The sequence below is a fragment of the Ranitomeya variabilis genome, chromosome 2 (genome assembly GCF_051348905.1).
Source record: "Ranitomeya variabilis isolate aRanVar5 chromosome 2, aRanVar5.hap1, whole genome shotgun sequence".
NCBI classification, from domain to species: domain Eukaryota; kingdom Metazoa; phylum Chordata; class Amphibia; order Anura; family Dendrobatidae; genus Ranitomeya; species Ranitomeya variabilis.
The window spans coordinates 3,291,863-3,318,498 of NC_135233.1; the positions used below are offsets into that span (position 1 = coordinate 3,291,863).

A 26,636-nucleotide genomic window follows, 5' to 3' on the forward strand; every position below is an offset into this window, starting at 1 on the left:
GATACCCGAAGCGTCTCCATTTTTCGTGATCTGGGGTCGGGTGAGGGCTTATTTTTTGCGTGCCGAGCTGATGTTTTTAGTGATACCATTTTGGCGCAGATACGTTCTTTTGATCGCCCGTTATTGCATTTTAATGCAATGTCGTGGCGACCAAAAAAACATAATTCTGGCGTTCCGAATTTTTTTCTCGCTACGCTGTTTGGCGATCAGGTTAATGCTTTTTTTTAATTGATCGGGCGATTCTGAACGCGGCGATACCAAATACGTGTAGGTTTGATTTTTTTTATTGTTTTATTTAGGATGGGGTGAAAGGGGGTGATTTAAACTTTTATATTTTTTTATATTTTTTTCATATTTTTTAAAACTTTTTTTTTAATTGTGCCATGCTTCAATAGCCTCCATGGGAGACTAGAAGCTGGCACAACTTGATCGGCTCAGCTACATAGCAGCGATCATCAGATCGCAGCTATGTAACTGAAATGCAGCTATCCGGGATCAGTAACCATAGAGGCCTCAAGGACCTCTATGGTTACCATCCTGATGCATCGCCGACCCCCGATCATGTGACGGGGGTCGGCGATGAGGTCACTTCCGGCCGCGCGGCCGGAAGCGGTAGTTAAATGCCGCTGTCAGCGTTTGACAGCGGCATTTAACAGGTTAATAGCGGCAGGTGAATCGCGATTTCACCCGCCGCTATTGCGCGCACATGTCAGCTGTACAAAACAGCTGACATGTTGTGACTTTGATGTGGGCTCACCGCCGGAGCCCACATCAAAGGGGGAGACACGACATGCGCAGTAATAGTACGGCGCATGTCGTGAAGGGGTTAATACATCCCAGAATTGCATTTGCTTGTTTTGCTGCTGCATCACACTGTTGACATGTGCAGTCTGTGATCTATTAGTATACCCAAGTCTTTTTCACACGTGCTATTGCTTAGCCCTATTCCTCCCATTCTGTAAATGCTTTTTTCATTTTTATTGCCCAGATGTAGCACATTGCATTTTTTCCTGTTAAAAACCATTCTGTTAGTTGCTGCCCACTGCTCCAGTTTATTTATATCTTTTTGAATTCTCTCTTCTCTAAAATTATGTATCCCCCCTAGCTTTGTGTCATCAGCAAATTTAATCAGTTTACCCTCAATTCCTTCATCTAAATTAACATCACAAGATGTTGAACAATAAATGGCTTCACCCAACCACTAACCATGAGTGGAGAAAGTTTTGGTGTTATCATTCATATTCTCTGAAAAAAGGCCAAGGAAGCACAAATTCTGCCATCATTGTGGAGCTTGGGTGGATGTGGCACGATCCGGTCTCTTCTTACTGCCGTCATTGTGGAGCTTGGGTGTTTGTGGCACGATCCGGTCTCTTCTTACTGCCGTCATTGTGGAGCTTGGGTGTTTGTGGCACGATCCGGTCTCTTCTTACTGCCGTCATTGTGGAGCTTGGGTGGATGTGGCACGATCCGGTCTCTTCTTACTGCCGTCATTGTAGAGCTTGGGTGTTTGTGGCACGATCCGGTCTCTTCTTACTGCCGTCATTGTGGAGCTTGGGTGTTTGTGGCACGATCCGGTCTCTTCTTACTGCCGTCATTGTGGAGCTTGGGTGGATGTGGCACGATCCGGTCTCTTCTTACTGCCGTCATTGTGGAGCTTGGGTGTTTGTGGCACGATCCGGTCTCTTCTTACTGCCGTCATTGTGGAGCTTGGGTGGATGTGGCACGATCCGGTCTCTTCTTACTGCTGTCATTGTGGAGCTTGGGTGGATGTGGCACGATCCGGTCTCTTCTTACTGCCGTCATTGTGAAGCTTTGGTGGATGTGGCACGATCTGGTCTCTTCTTACTGCTGTCATTGTGGAGCTTGGGTGTATGTGGCACGATCTGGTCTCTTCTTACTGCCGTCATTGTGGAGCTTTCGTGTATGTGGCACGATCCGGTCTCTTCTTACTGCCGTCATTGTGGAGCTTTCGTGTATGTGGCACGATCCGGTCTCTTCTTACTGCCGTCATTGTGGAGCTTTCGTGTATGTGGCACGATCCGGTCTCTTCTTACTGCTGTCATTGTGGAGCTTTCGTGTATGTGGCACGATCCGGTCTCTTCTTACTGCCGTCATTGTGGAGCTTTCGTGTATGTGGCACGATCTGGTCTCTTCTTACTGCCGTTATTGTGGAGCTTGGGTGGATGTGGCACAATCTGGTCTCTTCTTACTGCCGTCATTGTGGAGCTTTCGTGTATGTGGCACGATCCGGTCTCTTCTTACTGCCGTCATTGTGGAGCTTTCGTGTATGTGGCACGATCCGGTCTCTTCTTACTGCCGTCATTGTGGAGCGTTGGTGGATGTGGCACGATCCGGTCTCTTCTTACTGCCGTCATTGTGGAGCGTTGGTGGATGTGGCACGATCCGGTCTCTTCTTACTGCCGTCATTGTGGAGCTTTGGTGTATGTGGCACGATCCGGTCTCTTCTTACTGCCGTCATTGTGGAGCTTTGGTGTATGTGGTACGATCCGGTCTCTTCTTACTGCCATCATTGTGGAGCTTGGGTGGATGTGGCACGATCCGGTCTCTTCTTACTGCCGTCATTGTGGAGCTTGGGTGGATGTGGCACGATCCGGTCTCTTCTTACTGCCGTCATTGTGGAGCGTTGGTAGATGTGGCACTATCTGGTCTCTTCTTACTGCCGTCATTGTGGAGCGTTGGTGGATGTGGTACTATCCGGTCTCTTCTTACTGCCGTCATTGTGGAGCTTGGGTGGATGTGGCACGATCCGGTCTCTTCTTACTGCCGTCATTGTGGAGCTTTGGTGGATGTGGCACGATCTGGTCTCTTCTTACTGCTGTCATTGTGGAGCTTTGGTGGATGTGGCTCGATCCGGTCTCTTCTTACTGCCGTCATTGTGGAGCGTTGGTGGATGTGGCACTATCCGGTCTCTTCTTACTGCCGTCATTGTGGAGCTTGGGTGGATGTGGCACGATCCGGTCTCTTCTTACTGCCGTCATTGTGGAGCTTGGGTGGATGTGGCGAGATCCGGTCTCACTGCTGTCTCTTCAGAGGCCACTTACGTTTTGGTTACTGATATTCTGAGTTCTGCCTCCCTCGGAGTCTTCTGTTTGTGACATATTGTGTCATCTAATAGAACACTACTAAAGTTAGGTCCTTGGGTTTTCTGGTCACTGAGCCGGCTGTGATATTTCAGTCTCCCTGGGGACGCATCTGTGAGGCCTATTTGTACACAAGAACGTCCTGTGCCTCCTTCTTTCTGTATCTCTGGAGATGGTTGTAGGGTCTTATACTCTACCTCTTCTTCTTTCTTTTCAGTTTTAACAGTGTTGTGCTGACCAACCTGCCCAGGATGCATGAGGACAAGAAGAAGACAGCAGAGAGGATACTGAATCTCACCCTAGAAATCGTCTTCCAGCTCACAGGAGAGGTGAGGGAAGCCGATGATGTTACTGCGTGGTAGTCGGAGGTGGAAATGACTCTGCAGAAGACTAGTGATGTGCAATGTATCCCTATTCTCAGAATTTCATGTCACTGAAGAAAACAAATAGTGAATGCGGCCCAGCTCTTTTATCCGAAGGGTGGGAAAGAACCAAGAGCCCAATCGCAAAGCCTCCCCTACATATACATAAGGACATCAATGAGCAGAAGATTCTCCACCTCACCAGCAAGATCACCGAGTTGCTGACCCGAGAGGTGAGTGCTTGGGGGATTATACAGTATACACTGGAGGATTCTGGGTGATGAGAGGAGACTGCTGGGAGATTATACAGTGTGCACTGGAAGATTCCGGGTGATGAGAGGAGACTGCTGGGAGATTACATATAGTATACTCTGGAGGATTCTGGGTGATGAGGAGAGGAGACTGCTGTGAGATTATACAGTATACACTGGAGGATTCAGGGTGATGAGAGGAGACTGCTGGGAGATTATATATAGTATACTCTGGAGGATTCTGGGTGATGAGGAGAGGAGACTGCTGTGAGATTATACAGTATACACTGGAGGATTCTGGGTGATGAGAGGAGACTGCTGGGAGATTATACAGTGTACACTGGAGGATTCTGGGTGATGAGGAGACTGCTGGGAGATTATACAGTGTACACTGGAGGATTCAGGGTGATGAGAGGTGACTGCTGGGAGATTATATACAGTATACTCTGGAGGATTCTGGGTGATGTTGGTCTCGTTGCTTGTCAGGTTCCCCTCCGGTGTCAGGACGTCGCGGTGTATTTCTCGATGGAGGAGTGGGATTATGTAGGAGGACACCGTGAACAGTACCGGGATCAGCAGCTTGTGACATCAGCAGGTAAGAAGAATATAGGCCCCAGGGTTATAGTTGATGGTCACATTGTAGGCGGGGTGTTTTTGCTCCTGGTCAAGTTCTGTCCCGTCCCCAGTAAATCCTGTAGAATATAATTTGTCTGCTCCCGTCTCGTCTGCAGATGGTGGAGATGTCAGACACCGAGATCCTGCTGTGCCAGGAGTAGGTCCATGTGTGGTCATACTTCACATCGCTTCTATTAACGCGTTTCACGTTCAGACTTTCTCAAAACTGGACTACATGTGAAGAATCGACAAGAAGGCTCTTCACCATGAAAGGAAACACCGACAGATTAGACTAGAAAAAAACCTGCTCATTAACCCTTTCCAACCTTGGATGTATCCCTACATCCCTGCGACCCGGGTCTAATTGTCATGGGACTTATGGATAGTTCCCAGCGATCGCTTCCATGTGTCACCTGACTCTGACAGCTGACACCTGGCACTCAGTGACAGGAGTGGTTCCGCACCGCCCCGGCACTTTAACCCCCTGAATGCTACCATCGAGCTCGATCACAGTATTCCTGGAGCCGGCAGAGGGCTGACAGGATCGGAGACCACGCAGCATGACGCGGGGTCCTGACCGTTGCCATGGTGACCCGATGTCGTCACGATCTGGGTCGCCAGAGCTTGGAAAGATGCCGATCCTGCACAGTGCAGCTCTGACAGTTTCTATAGTATGGAGAGGCTGCTGCATCCCGATGCTATGCAAGCAACCAACCTGCAAAAAATGAAAGGCCCATAGTGAGACAATGTAAAAAAAATTTTTTGTAAAATTAAAAAAAAAAAAAAAATCTAAATGTTTTGTACCCATGAATTAATATTTTTATGGAAAAAAATACAATATAAATAAACATGGTACGGCTGAAAACGTCATCTTGTCCTGCTAAAAAACAAGCCGCCATACAGCATCATCAGCGGAAAAATAAAAGTTTTAGCTCTCAGAATAAAGCCATGCAAAAACACATTATTTTTTTCTATAAAATATATAATTATTTTGCATAAAAGCGTCTAAACATAAAAAAAGAGCTATAACTTTGGTATTGCTGTAATCGTACTGACCCGAAGAAAGAAGCTGTCTGATTAACTTTACCACAAGCTGAACAACATAAAACACAAAATCCTACATTGCTGGTGTTCCCAAAAATCAGAATGGAAAACGATCAAAAAAATGTCACGTGTCTGAAAATTGTATCTATAAAAACATCAAGTCTCCCCGCAAAAAAACAAGACTTAACATGACTGTCGGATGAAATATCTCCATATTATAGCTCTCAAAATGTGGGGATACAAAAACTAGTTTTCACAATAAAAAGCGTCATATCGTGTGACAGCAGCCAGAAAAATATTTAGAATTGAGAGTCCTCAGTGGTTGATACTTTTTAATGGTTAACTGAGAAGATGGTAACAAATTGCAAGCTTTCGAGACTACTCAGGTAGTTTGTAAAATGAGTTCACATATAGGGGGTTTCTGCTGTTCTTGCCCCTCAGGGGCTCGGCCAATGTGACATGGCCCCCTCAAATCAGTCCAGCAAAATCTGAACTCCAATATGGCCCCTCTTGCCTTCTGAGCTTTGCACTGTGCCTCAAAAGTAGTTTTCCCCCACATATGGGCTATCAATAAATTGTATGGTGCAATTTTTCCTGTTACCCTTGTTAAAATAAAAAATATTGGGGCTAAAATAACATTTTTCTGGAGAAGATGTGATTATTTTATTTTCACGGCTCAACGTTCTAAACTTCTATGAAGCACCTGGGGGTTCAAGGTGCTCAACACACATCTAAATACATTTCTTGAGGGGGGGTCTAGTTTCCAAAATGGGGTCACTTGTGGAGGGTTTCCATTATTTAGGAACATCAGGGGCTCTCCAAATGGGACATGGTGTCCGCTAATGAGTCCAGCAAATTTTACATTAAAAAGTCAAACCAAGCCCTGCCATGCGCTCAAACTGTAGTTTTCTCCCACATATGAGCTATCGGCTTACTCAGGAGAAATTGCATACCAAATTGTATCGTGCAATTTCTCTTGTTACTCCTATGAATATGCAAAACGTGAAGCTAAAATAACATTTTTTGTGGGGAAAATGTGATTTTATTTTCATGATTCAACGTTATAAATAGTGATTAGTGAGTATACTCGTTGCTCGGGTTTTCCCCAGCACGCTCGGGTGATCTACGAGTATTTGTTAGTGTTCAGAGATTTCATTTTCATCGCCGCAGCTGATTGATTTACAGCTACTAGCCAGCTTGATTACATGTGGGGGTTCCTTGGCAACCAGGCAACCCCCACATGTACTCAGGCTGGCTAATAGCTGTAAATCTTTCAGCTGCAGCGATGAAAACTAAATCTCAGAACACTAAGGCTATGTGCACACGTATTTTTGAGGTCTGCGGATTTTTCCGCAGTGGATTTGAGAAATTCGCAGGTAAAAGGCACTGTGTTTTACCTGCGGATTTACCGCGGTTTTTATGCGGTTTTTGTGCGGATTCCACCTGCGGTTTTACGCCTGCGGATTCCTATTGTGGAGCAGGTGTAAACCGCTGCGGAATCCGCACAAAGAATTGACATGCTTCGGAATGTACCAAAATCATATGAAAAACCTCAATACTAAAAACACTTTTTATTAGTTAAAAACAAGGCAACCAACACCACTTAAAGTGATCAAATAAACAAAAACCAAAACATGTGCTCAACCAAAAATATAAAAGAGACTGATGGGGAAATCTATAGCACCCTAGTGGAGGCACCTGTGCTGCCCCTACCTGGCTGCGGAGGTAGACGCCCTAGGGGGTAACGTATTGGCGCCCCCGCTCCACGACGGCTATCCCTGTAGGTCCTGATATGCCCTGCAGCCTCTAGTGAGAACCTCTACCCGCACACTAGAGCGTCCTCTACCGCTATACAATGAGCTACTATACTGGGGAGGACCTAGTTCCCCAAAAGAAACATCCTGATATATATGAACACATCTGGCGATGAGCATAAACTGGACAGCAGTTACTTCACAGTGGAGGACACGTTTACCTCTCTCTAGAATGTGGGTTTTGTCCATCTATAATAATACTAGTCGGGTGGACTGTACACTTTACATGGGCTCTCATCCCATCCACTACCCTATGTGACACAGAATGTCACGTTATCTGGCCTCCTGATGAGCCTGCATAGGCGAAACGCGTAGAGGCGTGCATTGTAGATGGCGATTGGTGCAGCACAGAGGAGTAGCCATGGTCTTAACATACTGCTCTATGTGGTAAATGATCCACGCTGTGGGGTGTTTATACCAACCGGAATGTGGTAGAAGGGACACATGATTGGGATGAGAGCCCATGTAAAGTGTACAGTCCACCCGGCTAGTATTATTATAGATGGACAATACCCACATTCTATAGAGAGTGAAATGTGTTCTCCACTGTGAAGTAACTGCTGTCCAGCTTATGCTCATCGCCAGATGTGTTTATATGTATCAGGATGTTTCTTTTGGGGAACTAGGTCCTCCCCAGTATAGTAGCTCATTGTATAGCGGTAGAGGACGCTCTAGTGTGCGGGTAGAGGTTCTCACTAGAGGCTGCAGGGCATATCAGGACCTACAGGGATAGCCGTCGTGGAGCGGGGGCGCCAATACGTCCCCCCAGGGCGTCTACCTCCGCAGCCAGGTAGGGGCAGGACAGGTGCCTCCACTAGGGTGCTATAGATTTCCCCATCAGTCTCTCTTATATGTGGTCCAGCACATGTTGTTTTATTGGGTTTTTGTTTGTTTGATCACTATAGGTGGGGCTGGTTGCCTTGTTTTTAACTAATAAAAAGTGTTTTTAGTATTGAGGTTTTTCATATGATTTTGATGGTTCCTACCTCGTACAAATTTGTATCTGATTAATAATTAATTCATGCTGTGGAATGTAACCCGCAGCATTTCCGTGTTTTTCTTTTTTTTCCGTAGCATGGGCACTGCGGATTGCGGTTTCCATAGGTTTACATTGTACTGTAAACTCATGGAAAACTGCTGCAGACCCGCAGCTGCATATCCGCAGCAAAATCCGCAACGTGTGCACAGAGCCTTACAAATACTCGGCGGGCACTCGAGTGTGGTTGGGAAAACCTGAGCAACGAGTACAGTCGCTCTTCACTAGTTACAAACATCTGTGAAGCACCTGGGGGTTGAATGTGCTCACCACACATCTAGATCTTTTCCCTGAGGGGTCTAGTTTCCAAAATGATGTCACTTGGGGGAAATTTTCACCATTTAGGGTCTAAGGGCTCTCCAAACGCAACATGGTGTCCGCTAATTGCTCCAGCGGCGCTCCTTCACTTCCGAGCCTTGCCTTGTGAAAATAACAAAATTTGGATCTGAAGTAAATTTTGGGGGCAAAAAAAGTTAAATGTTCATTTTTTTCCCCACATTCCAAAAATTCCTGTGAAGCACCTGAAGGGTTAATAAACGTCTTGACTGTGGTTTTGAGCACATTGAGGGGTGTAGTATTTAGAATGGTGTCACACTTGGGTATTTTCTGCCATATATACCCCTCAAAGTGACTTCAAATGTGAGGTGGTTCCTAAAAATGGTTTTGTAAATCTTTGTTGGAAAAAGGAGAAATCTCTTGTCAAGCTTTAACCCTTATTGCTTCCTGACAAAAAATAAAAAATAAATTGTGCTGATGTAAAGTAGACGTGTGGGAAATTTTATTTTACTAACCACTTTCTATGACATAACTCTCTGATTTAAGGGCATAAAAATTCAAAGTTTGGAAATTGCAACATTTTCCAAATTTTTACCCAATTTCCTTATTTTTCACAAGTAAACGCAAGTTATATCTAAAAAATGTTACCACTGTCATGAAGTACAATATGTCATGAGAAAACAGTGTCAGAATCAGCGGGATCCGTTGAAGCATTTTAGAGTTATTGCCTCATAAAGGGACAGTGGTCAGAATTGTAATAATTGGCCCGGTCGTTAACGTGAGGCTGTCAGCAGCATTGTGAACAGTAACCTACAGACAGTGTCAGGTTGGTGCCGTTGTGCTGATTACATTTGACACCAGGTCTCTGAAATCCGTCTTGTGGTTCTTGTCTACTGTTTATCTTCAGTTTTGAGTTAATGATTTGCTCGTTCTTCGGGGGCGGCCCGTGGGGGGTCTTCATATGATGGTCTGCTTAGGTATTCATGTGTAGGACTTCTGACAGGTCAATGATGCCTCAGTGAACTGCCCCCAAGGTTAAATACTGAATATTGCGTATATATAGCTTGGGAAAAATAAAATAAACCCTTCTGCAGGCAGTCGGCGGCCGCGGTGCCTGCACTGCAGTATGATCACATATGTAATGTGCATAGAATTAATTTGTTTGATGGAATCCTGATATTCATAAAAAAAAAACATTTGAAAATAGCGCTGGCCGCACCTGCACAGTAGCAGCTATCAGTGATCCAATAGCTGCTATCAGTGATCCAATAGCTGCTACTGCACAGGAGCCAGCGGCGCCATCTGACTAGAGAAAAAAAAATGTCCTCCTCCAAGATGGCACCGCTGGCGCCTGCGCAGCTATATAAAGATTAAACAACAACCACAAGATGGATTTCATCTACCAAGGTATCATTTTAATCAGTATAAGGCTAAGTTCACACTGCGTTAGCAGCAGCCCGCTCAGCACATACGCTAACGGGCTGCTGTAACGCAAGTGCCGACGTTTACATCGCGCTAGCGCAGATAGAGCATCTGCTAGCTCTATCTGCGCTAGCAGTGACGGACCCGGAAACAATGCAGCCCGTGTCTCAGGGTCCGTCACTCAATGACTGCACATCCCTAGCGATGCGTCCGACATTGCAGTCAATGGCGGCCGTAAACGACTACATTACACCGCGTTTATGCCGCGGTGTAACGTAGTCCGTTAGACGGACTGCCAGGACGCAATGTGAACCCAGCCTAACGGCGCTGACCTGCCAGTGTCTGTAGTTACTGTGCACAATCCTGCTGACAGGTTCCATTTAACATGCAAACCAACTTGAGGGGTAAAGAGGCTAATGGCGGCTGAAGAAATCAGAGAGCGCAAAATACCTTACAAATGAATAAAAATTAAAACCTAATATATACAGTATAGAAAATAAGTACTTGATTCACTGCCAATTGTGAAAATTTTCCAACCTAAAAAGAATGGAGAGATCTGTAATTTTTATCGTAGGTACACTTCACCTGTGAGAGACCGAGAAAATGAAAACTTGAAAGCCGGGAATGCTGGAATAGCATTTCAGGAGTATAAAGATCTAAATAAGAAATGTAAAAAAGAAATGAGGCTGCCAAGTTATCTACAGAAAAACAAATCTTCAACGACACTAAAATATATCCCCCAAATTTTTATAAATACATCATTGCCAAATAGAAAAAAACAGAAAGTATCGGCCCCTTAAAAGACAGCAATAACAAGATAATTATAGAGGGCAAAGAAAAGGCTGAGATATTAAACAGGTATCGTATATACTAGAGTATAAGCCAAGATTTTCAGCCCGTTTTTGTCCCAGTGGGGGAGCGGGGGCTGTCACATCATACTCACCTGCTCCCGGCGCATCTCTGCATGTCCCTGCTTTTCCGGCGCCCGCAGCTCTAATGAATATGGACGCGACTCAACCCCATAGGCGGAGCGCATATTCATTACTTTAAAGAGCGGTGCCATATGACCGCTGAACACAGGAAGAGCTGCCGGTGCGCGCCAGAGACCATCGGAGAAGCAGGGATGTGCAGACCATGCCAGGAAGGGGAGAGTATGACTGGGAGGGTGAGCCATGCGATATACATCTGACCCCGTTCCACCGCCGGGCTCGGTCTTCTGCGTCCTCTGGCTGTGACGTTCAGGTCAGAGGGTGTGATGACGTGTTTTTTTTTTTGTTTTTTTTTTAAACCAAATATTTTTATTGTGCAAAAGAAATACAATAAAATCCAATTAAATAACAAGATGCATTAGTGTTTTTGATTTTAAAGAAATAGACCCCCCCCCCCTCCCCCCTTGAAGACCAACTCCAACCATACCATACTCTTGGAAAGAAGAAAGTAAACATTACATACACATTTACTATTAGCATCATTTTACCACCACCCCTCAGTTATTCCCATCCAGCCATGGCTGCCACAGTTTTTGAAAAACCCCATCTTGTTCCTCTTATTATATATACTTTTTTCGAGCTGGACAATATGATTCGCTTGTGCAATAAACTCTCGTCTAGTAGGAGGCTCCTCCCTGATCCAATACCTTGCAATCACCTTTCTCGCAATGAACAGCAATCTAGCTATAGCCATTTTGGCAGTTTCGTCGGTCAGGATTTCCTCCACATACCCAAGTACACAAACCACCGGATCCCTGGGAATCGAACACCCATAAATTACCCCTATTTGGTTCAGCACAACAACCCAGTATGCGAATAACCTGGGACACCGCCACAACATGTGCAGTATCCCGCCTGAGACTGGGAGCACCTAGGGCACCCAGAGTCATCTCTGAGCCCGGCTTTAAACAACATGTCAGGTGTCCTATAGGCCCTATTTATCACATACAGTTGCGACAGTCTCCCAGGCTCACTCATCGACAACTTAGGGATGTATTCCAATATAGACTCCCACCTATCATCGTCTATTTGCCCCAGTTCATCCTCCCATTTCATTCTGGCTTTAATAGGGTAATCCAATAGAAAGGTGTGTAGTAAATCGCCATATACTTCGGATATTGCCCCTTTTGTTCCATTGTTATTTAGTATAAAGTCCAACATTAGATCCTTCTGAATCACTATAGGCCCTCTCTTTTTTTGTGCCTGAAATGCGTGCTGAACCCGTCTATATTGATACAACTTTAAGCCCGGGAAATGAAATTCCTGCTGCAGCACCTCAAAAGATTTGAGATTCCCGTTATGAATCAACTGACCTATCAACCCAATGCCTTTTTCCTCCACTCTCCCATTCCTTCCATATGATTAAATTCTTGAAAAGAAGGGTTATCCCATATAGGCGACAACTCAGTAAATTTCACAACCCCCCTTATACATTTAATCGTCTGCCATACCTTATGAATAAAATTTATGGTATGAAAACAAGTTCCCAACTTCTTAAATAGTCCTGCTTCTAGACCCTGACCCAAGGGCCACATGCCGATAATATGTACCAGGCTACTATGCCCCTGACCTTTCTCAAGTCCTTCCCCCCAACCTCTAAGATGCTGGCTCTGCGCAGATAAAAAGTATAACCAGGGATTAGGCAGGGCAAGTCCCCCTTCATCTTTAGGTCGCTGCAGTATCTCCTGCCTAATTCTAGGGTTCTTCCCACCCCACACCAATTCCCCGAATAATGATCTTAGTTTACAAAATCTGGTCAGAGGGATCCATACCGGAGAGTTATGCAAAATATACAAAACCTGTGGCAACCATCTTAAGGAGATTTACTCTACCCACCACCGACAGATGCAACTTATTCCAAGCTGAGATTTTGGCGCGTAATTTGTTTATTAATGGCTCAAGATTAAGCTCCTCAAATCTAGTTAAGGGAAGAGAAACCTGGATCCCCAGATATTTAAATTCCGACACCACCCTTAATTTCGTACTCTGCTCCACCTCCCCCGTACAATCCACTTCCCTATCCACCTGCATAACACTTGATTTGTCCCAATTGATAATCAATCCAGAAATTTGCCCAAATCCTTCAATTAATGAAATCGCATCTCTTAAAGGCTCCCCAGGACCCTCAAGAAAAAGCAGAATATCGTCTGCATACAGAGCAATTTTCTCCTCCATTTTCCCATACACAAACCCCTTTACTAACTGAGACCTTCTGATAGCCGCTGCCAGAGGCTCCACAGCCAGAGCAAACAGCAACGGCGACAACGGACACCCCTGCCGCGTACCTCGAAACAGTTGAAAGCTTTCCGACAGTGCATTGTTCACCCTAAGTTTAGCCACTGGAGAGGAGTACAGGAGCCTCACCCATGATACAAAAACTGGCCCAAACCCAAAGCGACCCAGAACCGACCACAGGTATTGCCATTCTATACTATTGAAGGCTTTATGTGCATCGAGGGAAACCACTACCCTCCTACCAGCATTCTCCGCCGGAATCTGCATATTGAGGAATAACCTCAAGTTGATGGCAGTAGATTTATTAGGCATAAAACCAGATTGGTCCGAATGAACCACCTTTTCTATTACCCGAGTCAGTCTGTTCGCCAAGGCCTTAGCCAAAATCTTAACATCTGTTGTCAGGAGTGATATCGGTCTGTATGACTCCGGTAGCCGTGGATTTTTATCGGGTTTAGGGATGACCACAATAGTGGCCTCCCTCATGGAAGCAGGCAATATTCCCCTCTCCAGTGACTCCTCAAATACCCCCAACAATCTGGTCAACAACTCTTCAGAAAGGACATCATAGATCTCAACAGGGATGCCGTCAGCCCCCGGAGCCTTCCCCCCCGCCATGGACCTCAAGGCACCCTCCAACTCTTCCACCGTAAGCGGCCCATCTTACATATCTCTATCCTCAGCTTCCAGCCTAGGTAAATTTGCCTCCTCTAGAAATCTGTCAATTTCACCTTCCCTCTGTCCCATGTGTGATGCATACAATTTACTATAAAATCCCTTAAAACCTTCCAGAATTTGGGCCCCCTGTGTTACAATGCTACCATTTTCCAATTCTATAGCATGTACGTGTGTAGAGTCCCTCTGAGCAGACGCCACCACTGATAGAAGGTGACCCACCTTCTCACCCTCCGCGTAAAAGGCCTCTCTTTGGAAGGCTCTCGCCCTCTCTGCTTTGCGTAAGTGTAATTTGTTAACCTCCTCCTGGGCCATCTTCATACGGTTCATGGTGTCCTGAGAACGTAAATTACTCAATGCAGCAATTCTCCCCGCGGCCGTTCCGGGCACATGTCAGCTGTTCAAGGGAGGGAGACCGACATCGGTGTAAATTTACTCCCGATGTTGAAAAGGGGTTAACTCCTTCACCCCGAAGCCTGTTTTCACCTTCCTGACCAGGTCAAATTTTATAATTCTGACCACTGTCACTTTGTGAGGTTACAACTCTGGAACGCTCGAATGGATCCCACTGATTCTGAGACTTTTCTCATGACATATTGTACTGCATGACAGTGGAAAAACTTCTTCAATATGACTTGCATTTATTTATATCACCTCACATTTGAAGTGACTTTGAGGGGTCTATATGACAGAAAATACCCATAAGTCATACCATTCTGAAAACTGCACCCCTCAAGAAGTTTATTAACCCTTCAGGTGCTTCACAGGAATTAATGGAATGTCGAAGGAAAAAAATTAACTTTTAGCTTTTTTTCTCAAAAAATTTACTTTAGATCCAATTTTTTTCTATTTTAGTAAAGGTAACAACAGGAAAAAATGGACCATAAAATTTCTCCTGAGCATGCCGATACCTCATATGTGGAAGAAAATCACAGTTTGGGCGCATGGCATGGCTCAGAAGAGAAGGAACGTCATTTGACATTTTGAATTTAACATTTGCTGAAATTAGCGGATGGCATGTCTCGTTTGGAGAGCACTTGATGTGCCCAAATGGTGGAAACCGGTTAAAAGTGACACCATTTTGGAAACTAGGCCCCTCAGGGAACTTATCTAGATATGTTGTGAACACCATGAACCCCAAGGTGCTTCACAGAAGTTTATAACGTTGAGCCGTGAACCTAAATAAAAATCAAAATTTTCACACAAAAATGCTTTTAGCCCCAAATTTTGCATTTTCACAAGGGTAAAAGGAGAAATTGCACCATACAATGTGTTGTCCACATTCTCCTGAGTACACCAATACCCCATTTGTGGGGGGAAAGAAATGTTTTGGAGAACGGCAGGGCTGAGAAGGGAAAGGGCACCATTTGACTTATTGAATGCAAAATTTGCTGGAATGTTTAGCGGACACCATGTCACGTTTGGAGAGCCCCTGATGTGCCTAAACATTGGAAACCCCCCAAAAGTGACTATTTTGGAAACTAGGACCCTCAGGGAACTTATCTACATGTGTAGTGAGCACCTTAAACCCCCAGGTGCTTCACAGAAGTTTATTATATTGAACCCTGATAATACAAAATCGCATTTTTCCCACAAAAATGTTTTTTGCCCCATTTTTTTATTTTTTTTATTTTCAAAAGTCTAACTGGAGAAAATGCACCGTAAATTTTGTGTAATTTCTCCTGAGTACACCAATACCCAAAATGTGGAGGGAAAACTACTGTTTGTGCGTACGGCAGGGCTCGGAAGGGAAGGTGCACCATTTGACTTTTTGAATGCAAAATTAGCAGACGCCATGTCAAGTTTAGGGAGCTCCTGTGTTGTGAACTCTATTTTTGGGCTCCCTCTAGTGGTCACAAGCGGTACTGTGTAGTGTTGTCTTTCTGCAGGTTGCAGCATCAGCTGGTTCGTTAACCTTTGTTGGTTTCCTATTTAGCTCACCTGGATACTCAGTTCCTTGCCTGCTATCAATGTATTCAGTGCTCTTCAGATTCCTTGTGGCTACCTTGCTCCCAGTCTCTCCAAGACAAGCTAAGTTTTTGTTTGATCATTTTTTGATTATCAGCGTTCATTATGTTTTTAGTCCAGCTCGCTCAGGGGACTGAGTTTCTCCCCCACACCGTTAGTTGGTGTGGGGGTTCTTGAAATCTCAGAGTGGATATTTTGTAAGGGTTTTTTACTGACCGCATAGATTCCCTTTTCTATTTTCTGCTATCTAGTATTAGTGGGCCTCATTTGCTGAATCTGCTTTCACCCCTGTGTATGTGCCTTCCTCTTACCTCACTGTTATTATTTGTTGGGGGCTTCTATATCTTTGGGGATTATTTCTCTGGAGGCAAGAGAGGTCTTTCTTTCTCTCTAGGGGTAGTTAGTTCCTCAGGCTGGCTCGAGACGTCTAGGATTTTTAGGCACGTTCACCGGCTACTTCTAGTGTGTTTGGATAGGTTCAGATTTGCGGTCAGTCCAGTTTGCCACCTCCCTAGAGCTTGTCCTATGTTTGTTACTTGGCTGGAGTAATTTGTGATCCTCAACCACTAAGGATCATAACAGTATAGCAGGCCAAAAAGTGTTTAATGCATCGCAGAAGTGGGATAAAAAGAAGACCTGAGTACATTTTTTTTTTTTTTTTTCCTCCCGCTTTTCCTTTGCTGCAGTCTGTTTAGCTTCTTTCATCCCCTTGAACTCTGGGTGGTTTTGAGCTCAGCTGCAGACATGAATGTTCAGACTCTGGCTTCTAGTGTGGATCATCTTGCTGCACGGGTGCAAAGTATTCAGGATTTTGTTATTCGTAGCCCTATGTCAGAACCAAAGATACCCATTCCTGAGTTGTTTTCTGGAGATAGGTCTAGGTTTCAAAATTTTAAGAATAATTGTAAGTTATTTCTATCTCTGAGACCTCGTTCCTCTGGTGATTCCGCTCAGCAAGTTAAAATTGTTATCTCCTTGTTGCGTGGCAACCCTCAAGATTGGGCTTTCTCTCTGGCACCAGGAGATCCTGCATTGCTTAATGTAGATGCATTTTTTCTGGCTCTTGGACTGCTTTATGAGGAGCCTAATCTTGAGAATCAGGCAGAAAAAGCGTTGCTGGCTATCTCTCAAGGTCAGGATGAAGCAGAGGTGTATTGTCAAAAATTTCGGAAATGGTCGGTGCTTACTCAATGGAATGAGTGTGCCCTGGCTGCAAATTTCAGAGAAGGTCTTTCTGAGGCCGTTAAGAATGGTATGGTGGGGTTTCCCACCCCTACAAGTCTGAGTGATTCTATGGCTTTAGCCATTCAGGTTGATCGGCGTTTGCGGGAGCGCAAATCTGCTCATCCTTTGGCTGTATTTTCTGGACAGAGACCTGAGTCTATGCAATGTGACCGAACTCTGACCAGAATTGAGCGACAAAGTCATAGACGTCAAAATGGGTTGTGCTTTTACTGTGGTGATTCTACTCATGTTATCTCAGCATGCTCTAAACGCTTAAAAAAAATCGCTAAACCTGTCACCATTGGTACTATACAGCCTAAATTTATTTTGTCTGTTACTTTGATTTGTTCTTTGTCGTCCTACTCGGTTATGGCCTTTGTGGATTCGGGTGCTGCCCTGAATCTGATGGATTTGTCATTTGCCAGGCGCTGTGGTTTTGTCCTGGAGCCTTTGGAATTTCCTATTCCTCTGAGGGGAATTGATGCTACGCCATTGGCTGAGAATAAGCCTCAGTATTGGACGCAAATGACCATGTGCATGACTCCTGTACATCAGGAGGTGATTCGCTTTCTTGTTCTGCATAATTTGCATGATGTTGTCGTTTTGGGTCTGCCATGGCTGCAGGCTCATAATCCAGTTTTAGATTGGAAAGGTATGTCTGTGTCAAGTTGGGGTTGTCAGGGAATTCATGGCGATACTCCGTTGGTGTCTATTGCTTCTTCCACTCCTTCTGAGGTCCCTGAGTTTTTGTCTGACTACCAGGATGTATTTGATGAGCCCAGGTCCAGTGCCCTGCCCCCTCATAGGGATTGTGACTGTGCTATAAATTTAATTCCTGGTAGTAAATTCCCTAAGGGACGACTTTTTAATTTGTCTATACCAGAGCATGCCGCGATGCGGAGTTATATAAAGGAGTCTTTGGAGAAGGGACATATTCGCCCGTCCTCCTCCCCTCTTGGTGCAGGATTTTTTTTTGTGGCCAAGAAGGACGGTTCTTTGAGACCTTGTATAGATTATCGTCTTCTGAATAAAATTACAGTCAAATTTCAGTATCCTTTGCCACTATTGTCTGATTTGTTTGCTCGGATTAAGGGTGCCAGTTGGTTCACCAAGATAGATCTCCGTGGTGCGTATAACCTTGTGCGCATTAAGCAGGGAGATGAATGGAAAACAGCATTTAATACGCCCGAAGGCCATTTTGAGTACTTAGTGATGCCTTTTGGACTCTCTAATGCTCCTTCTGTGTTTCAGTCCTTCATGCATGACATCTTCCGAGAATATCTGGATAAATTTATGATTGTTTATTTGGATGACATTTTGGTCTTTTCTGATGATTGGGAGTCCCATGTGAAGCAGGTCAGGATGGTGTTTCAGGTCCTGCGTGCTAATGCTTTATTTGTGAAGGGCTCAAAATGCCTCTTCGGAGTACAGAAGGTCTCCTTTTTGGGTTTTATTTTTTCTCCTTCTACTGTGGAGATGCACCCAGTCAAGGTCCAGGCTATTCATGACTGGACTCAGCCCACGTCTGTTAAGAGTCTTCAGAAGTTCTTGGGTTTTGCTAATTTTTACCGTCGTTTCATCGCTAATTTTTCTAGCGTGGTTAAACCTTTGACTGATTTGACCAAGAAGGGTTCTGATGTGACTAATTGGTCTCCTGCGGCCGTGGAGGCCTTTCGGGAGCTGAAGCACCGGTTTTCTTCAGCTCCAGTCTTATGTCAGCCAGATGTCTCTCTTCCCTTCCAGGTCGAGGTTGATGCTTCTGAGATTGGAGCAGGGGCTGTCTTGTCGCAGAGAAGCTCTGATGGCTCTGTGATGAAGCCATGTGCTTTCTTTTCAAGAAAGTTTTCGCCTGCCGAGCGGAATTATGATGTTGGTAATCGGGAGTTGTTGGCTATGAAGTGGGCATTTGAGGAGTGGCGACATTGGCTCGAGGGAGCTAAACATCGTGTGGTGGTATTGACTGATCACAAAAATCTGATTTACCTTGAATCTGCCAAGCGCCTGAATCCTAGACAGGCTCGTTGGTTGTTGTTTTTCTCCCGTTTCAACTTCGTGGTCTCATACCTGCCTGGTTCGAAGAACGTGAAAGCTGATGCACTTTCTAGGAGTTTTGTGCCTGACTCTCCGGGAGTTTCTGAGCCGGCTGGTATTCTCAGAGAGGGAATGATTTTGTCTGCCATTTCCCCAGATTTGCGACGAGTGCTGCAGAAATTTCAGGCGGATAGACCTGACCGTTGTCCACCAGAGAGACTGTTTGTCCCAGATAGATGGACCAGCAGAGTTATTTCCGAGGTTCATTCTTTGGTGTTGGCGGGTCATCCTGGGATTTTTGGTACCAGAGATTTGGTGGCTAGGTCCTTCTGGTGGCCTTCCTTGTCGCGGGATGTGCGTTCCTTTGTGCAGTCTTGTGGGATTTGTGCTCGGGCTAAGCCTTGCTGTTCTCGTGCCAGCGGTTTGCCTTTGCCTGTTCCGAAAAGGCCTTGGACGCACATTTCCATGGATTTTATTTCGGATCTTCCAGTATCTCAGAAAATGTCTGTCATCTGGGTGGTGTGTGATCGTTTTTCCAAGATGGTCCATTTGGTGCCCTTGCCTAAGTTGCCTTCTTCCTCCGATTTGGTTCCTCTAATTTTTCAGAATGTGGTTCGCTTGCACGGCATTCCTGAAAATATTGTGTCTGATAGAGGATCCCAGTTTGTGTCCAGGTTTTGGCGGACTTTTTGTGCTAAGATGGGCATTGATTTGTCTTTTTCGTCGGCCTTCCATCCTCAGACTAATGGCCAAACCGAGCGAACTAATCAGACGTTGGAAACTTATTTGAGATGTTTTGTTTCTGCTGATCAGGATGATTGGGTGACTTTTTTGCCATTGGCCAAGTTTGCCCTTAATAATCGGGCTAGTTCTGCTACTTTGGTTTCACCTTTTTTCTGCAATTCTGGTTTCCATCCTCGTTTTTCCTCGGGTCAGGTTGAGTCTTCTGACTGTCCTGGGGTGGATTCTGTGGTGGATAGGTTGCAGCAGATTTGGAACCATGTGGTGGACAATTTGAGGTTGTCACAGGAGAAGGCTCAGTGCTTTGCCAACCGCCGCCACGGTGTGGGTCCCCGACTTCGTGTTGGGGATTTGGTGTGGCTGTCTTCTCGGTATGTTCCTATGAAGGTCTCCTCTCCTAAATTCAAGCCTCGCTTCATCGGTCCTTATAAGATCTTGGAAATCCTTAACCCGGTGTCTTTTCGATTGGATCTCCCAGCATCGTTTGCCATCCATAATGTGTTCCATAGGTCTTTGTTGCGGAGGTATGTGGTACCTGTGGTTCCTTCTGTTGAGCCTCCTGCTCCGGTGCTGGTCGAGGGCGAATTGGAGTACGTGGTGAAGATTTTGGATTCTCGTATCTCTAGACGGAGGCTTCAGTATTTGGTTAAGTGGAAGGGCTATGGTCAGGAGGATAATTCCTGGGTTGTCGCCTCTGATGTTCATGCGGCCGATTGGGTTCGTGCCTTCCACGCTGCTCATCCTGATTGCCCTGGGGGTCTTGATGAGGGTTCGGTGACCCCTCCTCAAGGGGGGGGTACTGTTGTGAACTCTATTTTTGGGCTCCCTCTAGTGGTCACAAGCGGTACTGTGTAGTGTTGTCTTTCTGCAGGTTGCAGCATCAGCTGGTTCGTTATCCTTTGTTGGTTTCCTATTTAGCTCACCTGGATACTCAGTTCCTTGCCTGCTATCAGTGTATTCAGTGCTCTTCAGATTCTTTGTGGCTATCTTGCTCCCAGTCTCTCCAAGACAAGCTAAGTTTTTGTTTGATCATTTTTTGATTATCAGCGTTCATTATGTTTTTAGTCCAGCTCGCTAAAATGTGATTTCCTCGCTTGCTGGTTGCTCTAGGGGACTGAGTTTCTCCCCCCACAACGTTAGTTGGTGTGGGGGTTCTTGAAATCTCAGAGTGGATATTTTGTAAGGGTTTTTTACTGACCGCATAGATTCCCTTTTCTATTTTCTGCTATCTAGTATTAGTGGGCCTCATTTGCTGAATCTGCTTTCACACCTGTGTATGTGCCTTCCTCTTACCTCACCGTTATTATTTGTTGGTGGCTTCAATATCTTTGGGGATTATTTCTCTGGAGGCAAGAGAGGTCTTTTCTTTCTCTCTAGGGGTAGTTAGTTCCTCAGGCTGGCTCGAGACGTCTAGGATTTTTAGGCACGTTCACCGGCTACTTCTAGTGTGTTTGGATAGGTTCAGATTTGCGGTCAGTCCAGTTTGCCACCTCCCTAGAGCTTGTCCTATGTTTGTTACTTAGCTGGAGTAATTTGTGATCCTCAACCACTAAGGATCATAACACTCCTGATGGCCTAAAGGTGGAAACCCCCATAAAGTGACCCCATTTTAGAAACTAGACACTTCAAGGAACTGATTTAGATGTGTTGAGTAACTTGAATCCCCAAATACTTCATTGAAGTTTATAACGTTAGACTCTAAAACTAAAAGAAAATCATATTTTCCCCACAAATGTTTTGTAGCCCCCAATTTTTTATTTTCAAAAGGGTAACAGGAAAAAATGGATCACAAAGTTTCTTGTGCAGTTTCTCCTGAGTACGCTGATACCCCCGTATGTGGGAGAAAATTAGTGTTTGGGCACATGGCAGGGCTCAGAAAGGATTGTGTGACAATTTGGCTACCCAGATTTTGATGTAATGTTCTGCAGGTGTCAGGTCGCGTTTGAAGAGCCCCTGATGTACCTAAACAGTCACATCCACCCACCAGTGACCCCATTTTGGAAATTAGACCCCTCAAGGAATTTATCTAGGGGTGTGGTGAGCAGCTTGAGCCCCCAGCTGCTTCACAGAAGTTAATAACGTTGAGCCGTGAAGATAAAAGATCACATTTTTCCCACATAATTTATTGTACAGTTTCTCCTGAGTACACGGATACCCCGTATGTGGGGGAAAACTACTTTTGATTCACAGTGCAAAGCTCAGAAGGGAAGAGGCGCCATATTGGAGTTCAGATTTTGCTGGACTGATTTGAGGGGGCCATGTCACATTGGTAGAGCCCATGAGGTGCCAGAACAGCAGAACCTCCTACAAGTGACCCCATTTTACAAACCGCACCTCTCAATAAATTTATCTAGGGGTGCAGTGATCATATTGACAAATATGTCACAGACTTTTATACCATTGGGCAGTGCAATCAAACATGATCGCAGCGTTCCGGTGGCATAGGGAAGCATCGTGCAGGGAGGGGGCCCTGTTATGGTCTGGTGATGTAGGAGCGACATGCGACTAGCTCTGAGCAGGTGGTAACTATACCGACCGCAGTTCCTGATCTTAACACAGACACTAGCAGTAGCCGTGGGATGTTCCTGTCACTCCCTGGACACCTTGTCACAGCCGGAGAACTAGCTACCCCTAAAGGTAGAAACAGGAAAGCTATCTTGCCTCAGAGAAAATCCCCAAAGGATAGGACAGCCCCCCACAAATAATGACTGTGAGAAGAGAAGGAAATGACATACGTAGTATGAAACAAGGTTTAGCAAAGGAGGCCACTACTAGCTATACAGAAATAGTACAGAACAGAAAACTGTGCGGTCAGTAATAAAAACTAGAAAAAGTCCACCGCAGAGAAATGCAAAAATCTCCACACCTGACTAAAGGTGTGGAGGGCAAACTCTGCTGCCCAGAGCTTCCAGCTTAGCTGAATAGATTCATACTGATAAGCTGGACAAATGAGCAAAACAAAGAAAGTGCTGAACAACAAAGTCCACAACAAGTGAACTGCAAAAGGACAAGCAAGGACTTAGCTTTGCTGAACTGGTCAGAGTGTCAGGAAAATCCAAAGAGCCGTGACTCCAGGCTGGAACAATTGACAACTGGCATTGAATTAGGGAACAGGCAGACTAATATAGCCGAGCCAGAAAGACGATCAGTGAAAACAGCTGCTGATGCTAAATCCCAGAAGCAGCCATACCACTCAAAACCATAGGAGGGAGCCCAAGAACAGAATTCACAAAAATGCCACTTACAACCACCGGAGGGAGCCCAAGAGCGGAATTCACAACAGTACCTCCCCCTTGAGGAGGGGTCACCGAACCCTCACCAGAGCCCCCAGGCCGATCAGGAAAAGCCAAATGAAAAGCACGAACCAAATCGGCGGCATGGACATCGGAGGCAACCACCCAAGAATTATCCTCTTGGCCATAACCCTTCCACTTGACAAGATACTGAAGCCTCCGCCTCGAAAAACGAGAATCCAAAATTTTCTCAACCACATATTCCAACTCCCCCTCAACCAACACCGGGGCAGGAGGATCAACAGATGGAACAACGGGTACCACATATCTCCGCAACAAAGATCTATGGAAAACATTGTGGATGGCAAAAGAGGCTGGAAGGGCCAAACGAAAAGACACTGGATTGATAATCTCAGAAATCTTATAAGGACCAATAAACCGAGGCTTGAACTTAGGGGAAGAAACCTTCATAGGAACATGACGAGAGGATAACCAGACCAAATCCCCCACACGAAGCCGAGGACCAACACACCTACGGCGGTTAGCAAAACGCTGAGCCTTTTCCTGAGACAACGTCAAATTGTCAACCACATGAGTCCAAATCTGCTGTAACCTGTCCATCACGGAATCTACACCAGGACAATCGGAAGGCTCAACCTGCCCTGAAGAAAAACGAGGATGGAAACCAAAATTACAAAAGAAAGGCGAGACCAAAGTTGCCGAACTAGCCCGATTATTAAGGGCAAACTCGGCCAACGGCAAGAAAGCCACCCAATCATCCTGATCAGCAGACACAAAGCATCTCAAATAGGTTTCCTAGGTTTGATTAGTTCGCTCAGTTTGGCCATTTGTCTGAGGATGGAACGCCGAAGAAAAAGACAAATTAATGCCCATCTTAGCACAAAAGGCCCGCCAAATCCTGGAAACAAACTGGGAACCTCTGTCAGACACAATATTCTCCGGAATGCCATGCAAACGAACCACATGCTGAAAAAACAATGGAACCAAATCAGAGGAGGAAGGCAATTTAGGCAAAGGCACCAAATGGACCATTTTAGAGAACCGGTCACAAACCACCCAGATAACAGACATGCTCTGGGACACAGGAAGGTCCGAAATAATATCCATGGAAATATGCGTCCAAGGCCTCTCCGGGACAGGCAAAGGCAAAAGCAACCCACTAGCGCGGGAACAGCAAGGCTTAGCCCCACAGGACTGCACAAAAGAACGCACATCCCGCGACAAGGAAGGCCACCAAAAGGACCTAGCAACCAAATCTCTGGTACCAAAAATCCTAGGATGACCGGCCAACACAGAACAATGGACCTCAGAAATTACCTTACTTGTCCATCTATCAGGAACAAACAGCTTCCCCACAGGACAGCGGTCAGATTTATCAGCCTGAACTTCCTGAAGCGCCTGCCGCAAATCAGGGGAGATGGCAGACAGAATCACCCCTTCCCTAAGAATGCCAACCGGCTCAAGGACTCCAGGAGAATCAGGCAAAAAACTCCTAGAGAGGGCATCCGCCTTAACATTCTTAGATCCCGGAAGATATGAGACCACAAAGTCAAAACGGGAGAAAAACAGGGACCACCGAGCCTGTCTAGGGTTCAGCCGCTTGGCCGACTCGAGGTAAATCAGATTCTTATGATCGGTCAAGACCACAATGCGGTGCTTGGCTCCCTCAAGCCAATGTCACCACTCCTCAAATGCCCACTTCATAGCCAACAACTCCCGATTGCCGACATCATAATTGCGTTCCGCAGGCGAAAACTTTCGGGTTCGGGAAAAGAAGGCACATGGCTTCATCAAGGAACCATCAGAATTCCTCTGTGACAAAACGGCCCCTGCCCCAATCTCAGAAGCGTCAACCTCAACCTGAAAAGGAAGAGAAACATCCGGCTGACGCAAGACAGGGGCAGAAGTAAATCGGCGTTTAAGCTCCTGAAAGGCCTCAACAGCCTCAGAGGACCAATTAGTCACATCAGCGCCTTTCTTCGTCAAATCGGTCAGGGGTTTAACCACACTAGAGAAGTTGGCAATGAAACGGCGATAAAAATTAGCAAAGCCCAAAAATTTCTGAAGGCTCTTCACAGATGTGGGTTGAATCCAGTCATGAATGGCTTGGACCTTCACAGGATCCATTTCTATAGATGAAGGAGAAAAAATAAACCCCAAAAAAGAGACCTTCTGAACTCCAAATAGGCACTTAGACCCCTTCACAAATAGAGCATTATCACGAAGGATCTGGAATACCATCCTGACCTGCTTCACATGAGACTCCCAATCATTGGAAAAAATCAAAATATCATCCAAATACACAATCAAGAATTTATCAAGATAATTGCGGAAAATATCATGCATAAAGGACTGAAATACAGAAGGAGCATTAGAAAGCCCGAAAGGCATCACCAGGTATTCAAAATGGCCTTCGGGCGTATTAAATGCAGTTTTCCATTCATCACCCTGTTTAATATGAACAAGATTATATGCCCCTCGAAGGTCAATCTTGGTAAACCAACTAGCCCCCTTAATCCTAGCAAACAAATCAGAGAGCAAAGGTAAAGGGTATTGGAATTTGACCGTGGTTTTATTAAGAAGGCGATAATCAATACAGGGTCTCAAGGAGCCATCCTTCTTGGCAACAAAAAAGAATCCCGCTCCCAATGGTGACGAAGACGGCCGAATATGCCCCTTCTCTAAAGACTCCTTGACATAGCTTCGCATAGCGGCATGCTCTGACACAGATTGAAAAGTCGGCCCTTAGGGAACTTACAGCCAGGAATCAAGTCAATAGCACAATCACAGTCCCTATGCGGAGGAAGGGAACTGGACTTGGGCTCATCGAATACATCCTGGAAATCTGACACAAATTCAGGAACATCAGAAGAGGGGGAAGAGGAAATTGACATCAAAGGTACGTCACTATGTACCCCTTGACAACCCCAACTAGTCACAGACATCGATTTCCAATCCAGCACTGGATTATGCACCTGTAACCATGGAAAACCCAGTACAAGTGCATCTGAACAGCAAGGTGGATTGCTGTTGAGGGGAGATAGAGAGAAAAAAAAAAAAAATCTATAAATCTTCAGCACAGCGAGTGTGAGCGAGCTGAGTGTGACCTGAGCGTAAGTGTGAACGGCGGTAAGTGTGTGACTTGTGATTCAGTGACTTTGGAATCAGGGAGTTTCCAAGGGAGAAATTGCTTCTGTTTTTTTTTTTTTTTGTTTTTTGTTTTTTTTGGTTTAATTAATACTTTGTATTTATTTTTAATTAACGTTTCTGTGTGGTGCAATCCCCATTAGGAAATGTGCTCCACAATTGTTAATGCCATCCAGTGTACATCTTGCCACATGTATGCAGTCCTTGACCAGCCGGTCGAGGGTGCATACTGCTGTGCGAGATGTGAGCACATTGTGCATTTGGAAACCCAGATACTGGATCTAAATGTGCAGCTGGCAACACTGAGATCCATAGACAATATGGAGAGGAGTCTTCTGCTCACAGAGCAGACGCTCAATGGGATAGATGAGGAGGGGGATGGTAGGATGGAGCTGCAGGACAGTGTGGCAGTTAGCTGGGTGACAGACAGAAGGCGGGGTAGAGGGAAGAG

At 45.4% G+C, this 26,636-nt stretch overlaps 1 protein-coding gene across 8 annotated transcripts in view; it reads left to right on the forward strand.

The window, feature by feature from the left end:
* LOC143804107 (uncharacterized) overlaps positions 1 to 26,636 on the forward strand; it is a 188,447-nt gene that overhangs the window by 107,116 nt on the left and 54,695 nt on the right. For all 8 annotated transcript variants that reach the window (XM_077281851.1, XM_077281849.1, XM_077281853.1 and 5 more), the window contains 3 exons: positions 3,319 to 3,430; positions 3,523 to 3,696; positions 4,201 to 4,309. In XM_077281851.1, the coding sequence (XP_077137966.1) occupies positions 3,353 to 3,430; positions 3,523 to 3,696; positions 4,201 to 4,309 (361 nt within the window). In that variant the 5' untranslated portion in view covers positions 3,319 to 3,352. The remainder of the gene's footprint in view (positions 1 to 3,318; positions 3,431 to 3,522; positions 3,697 to 4,200; positions 4,310 to 26,636) is intronic.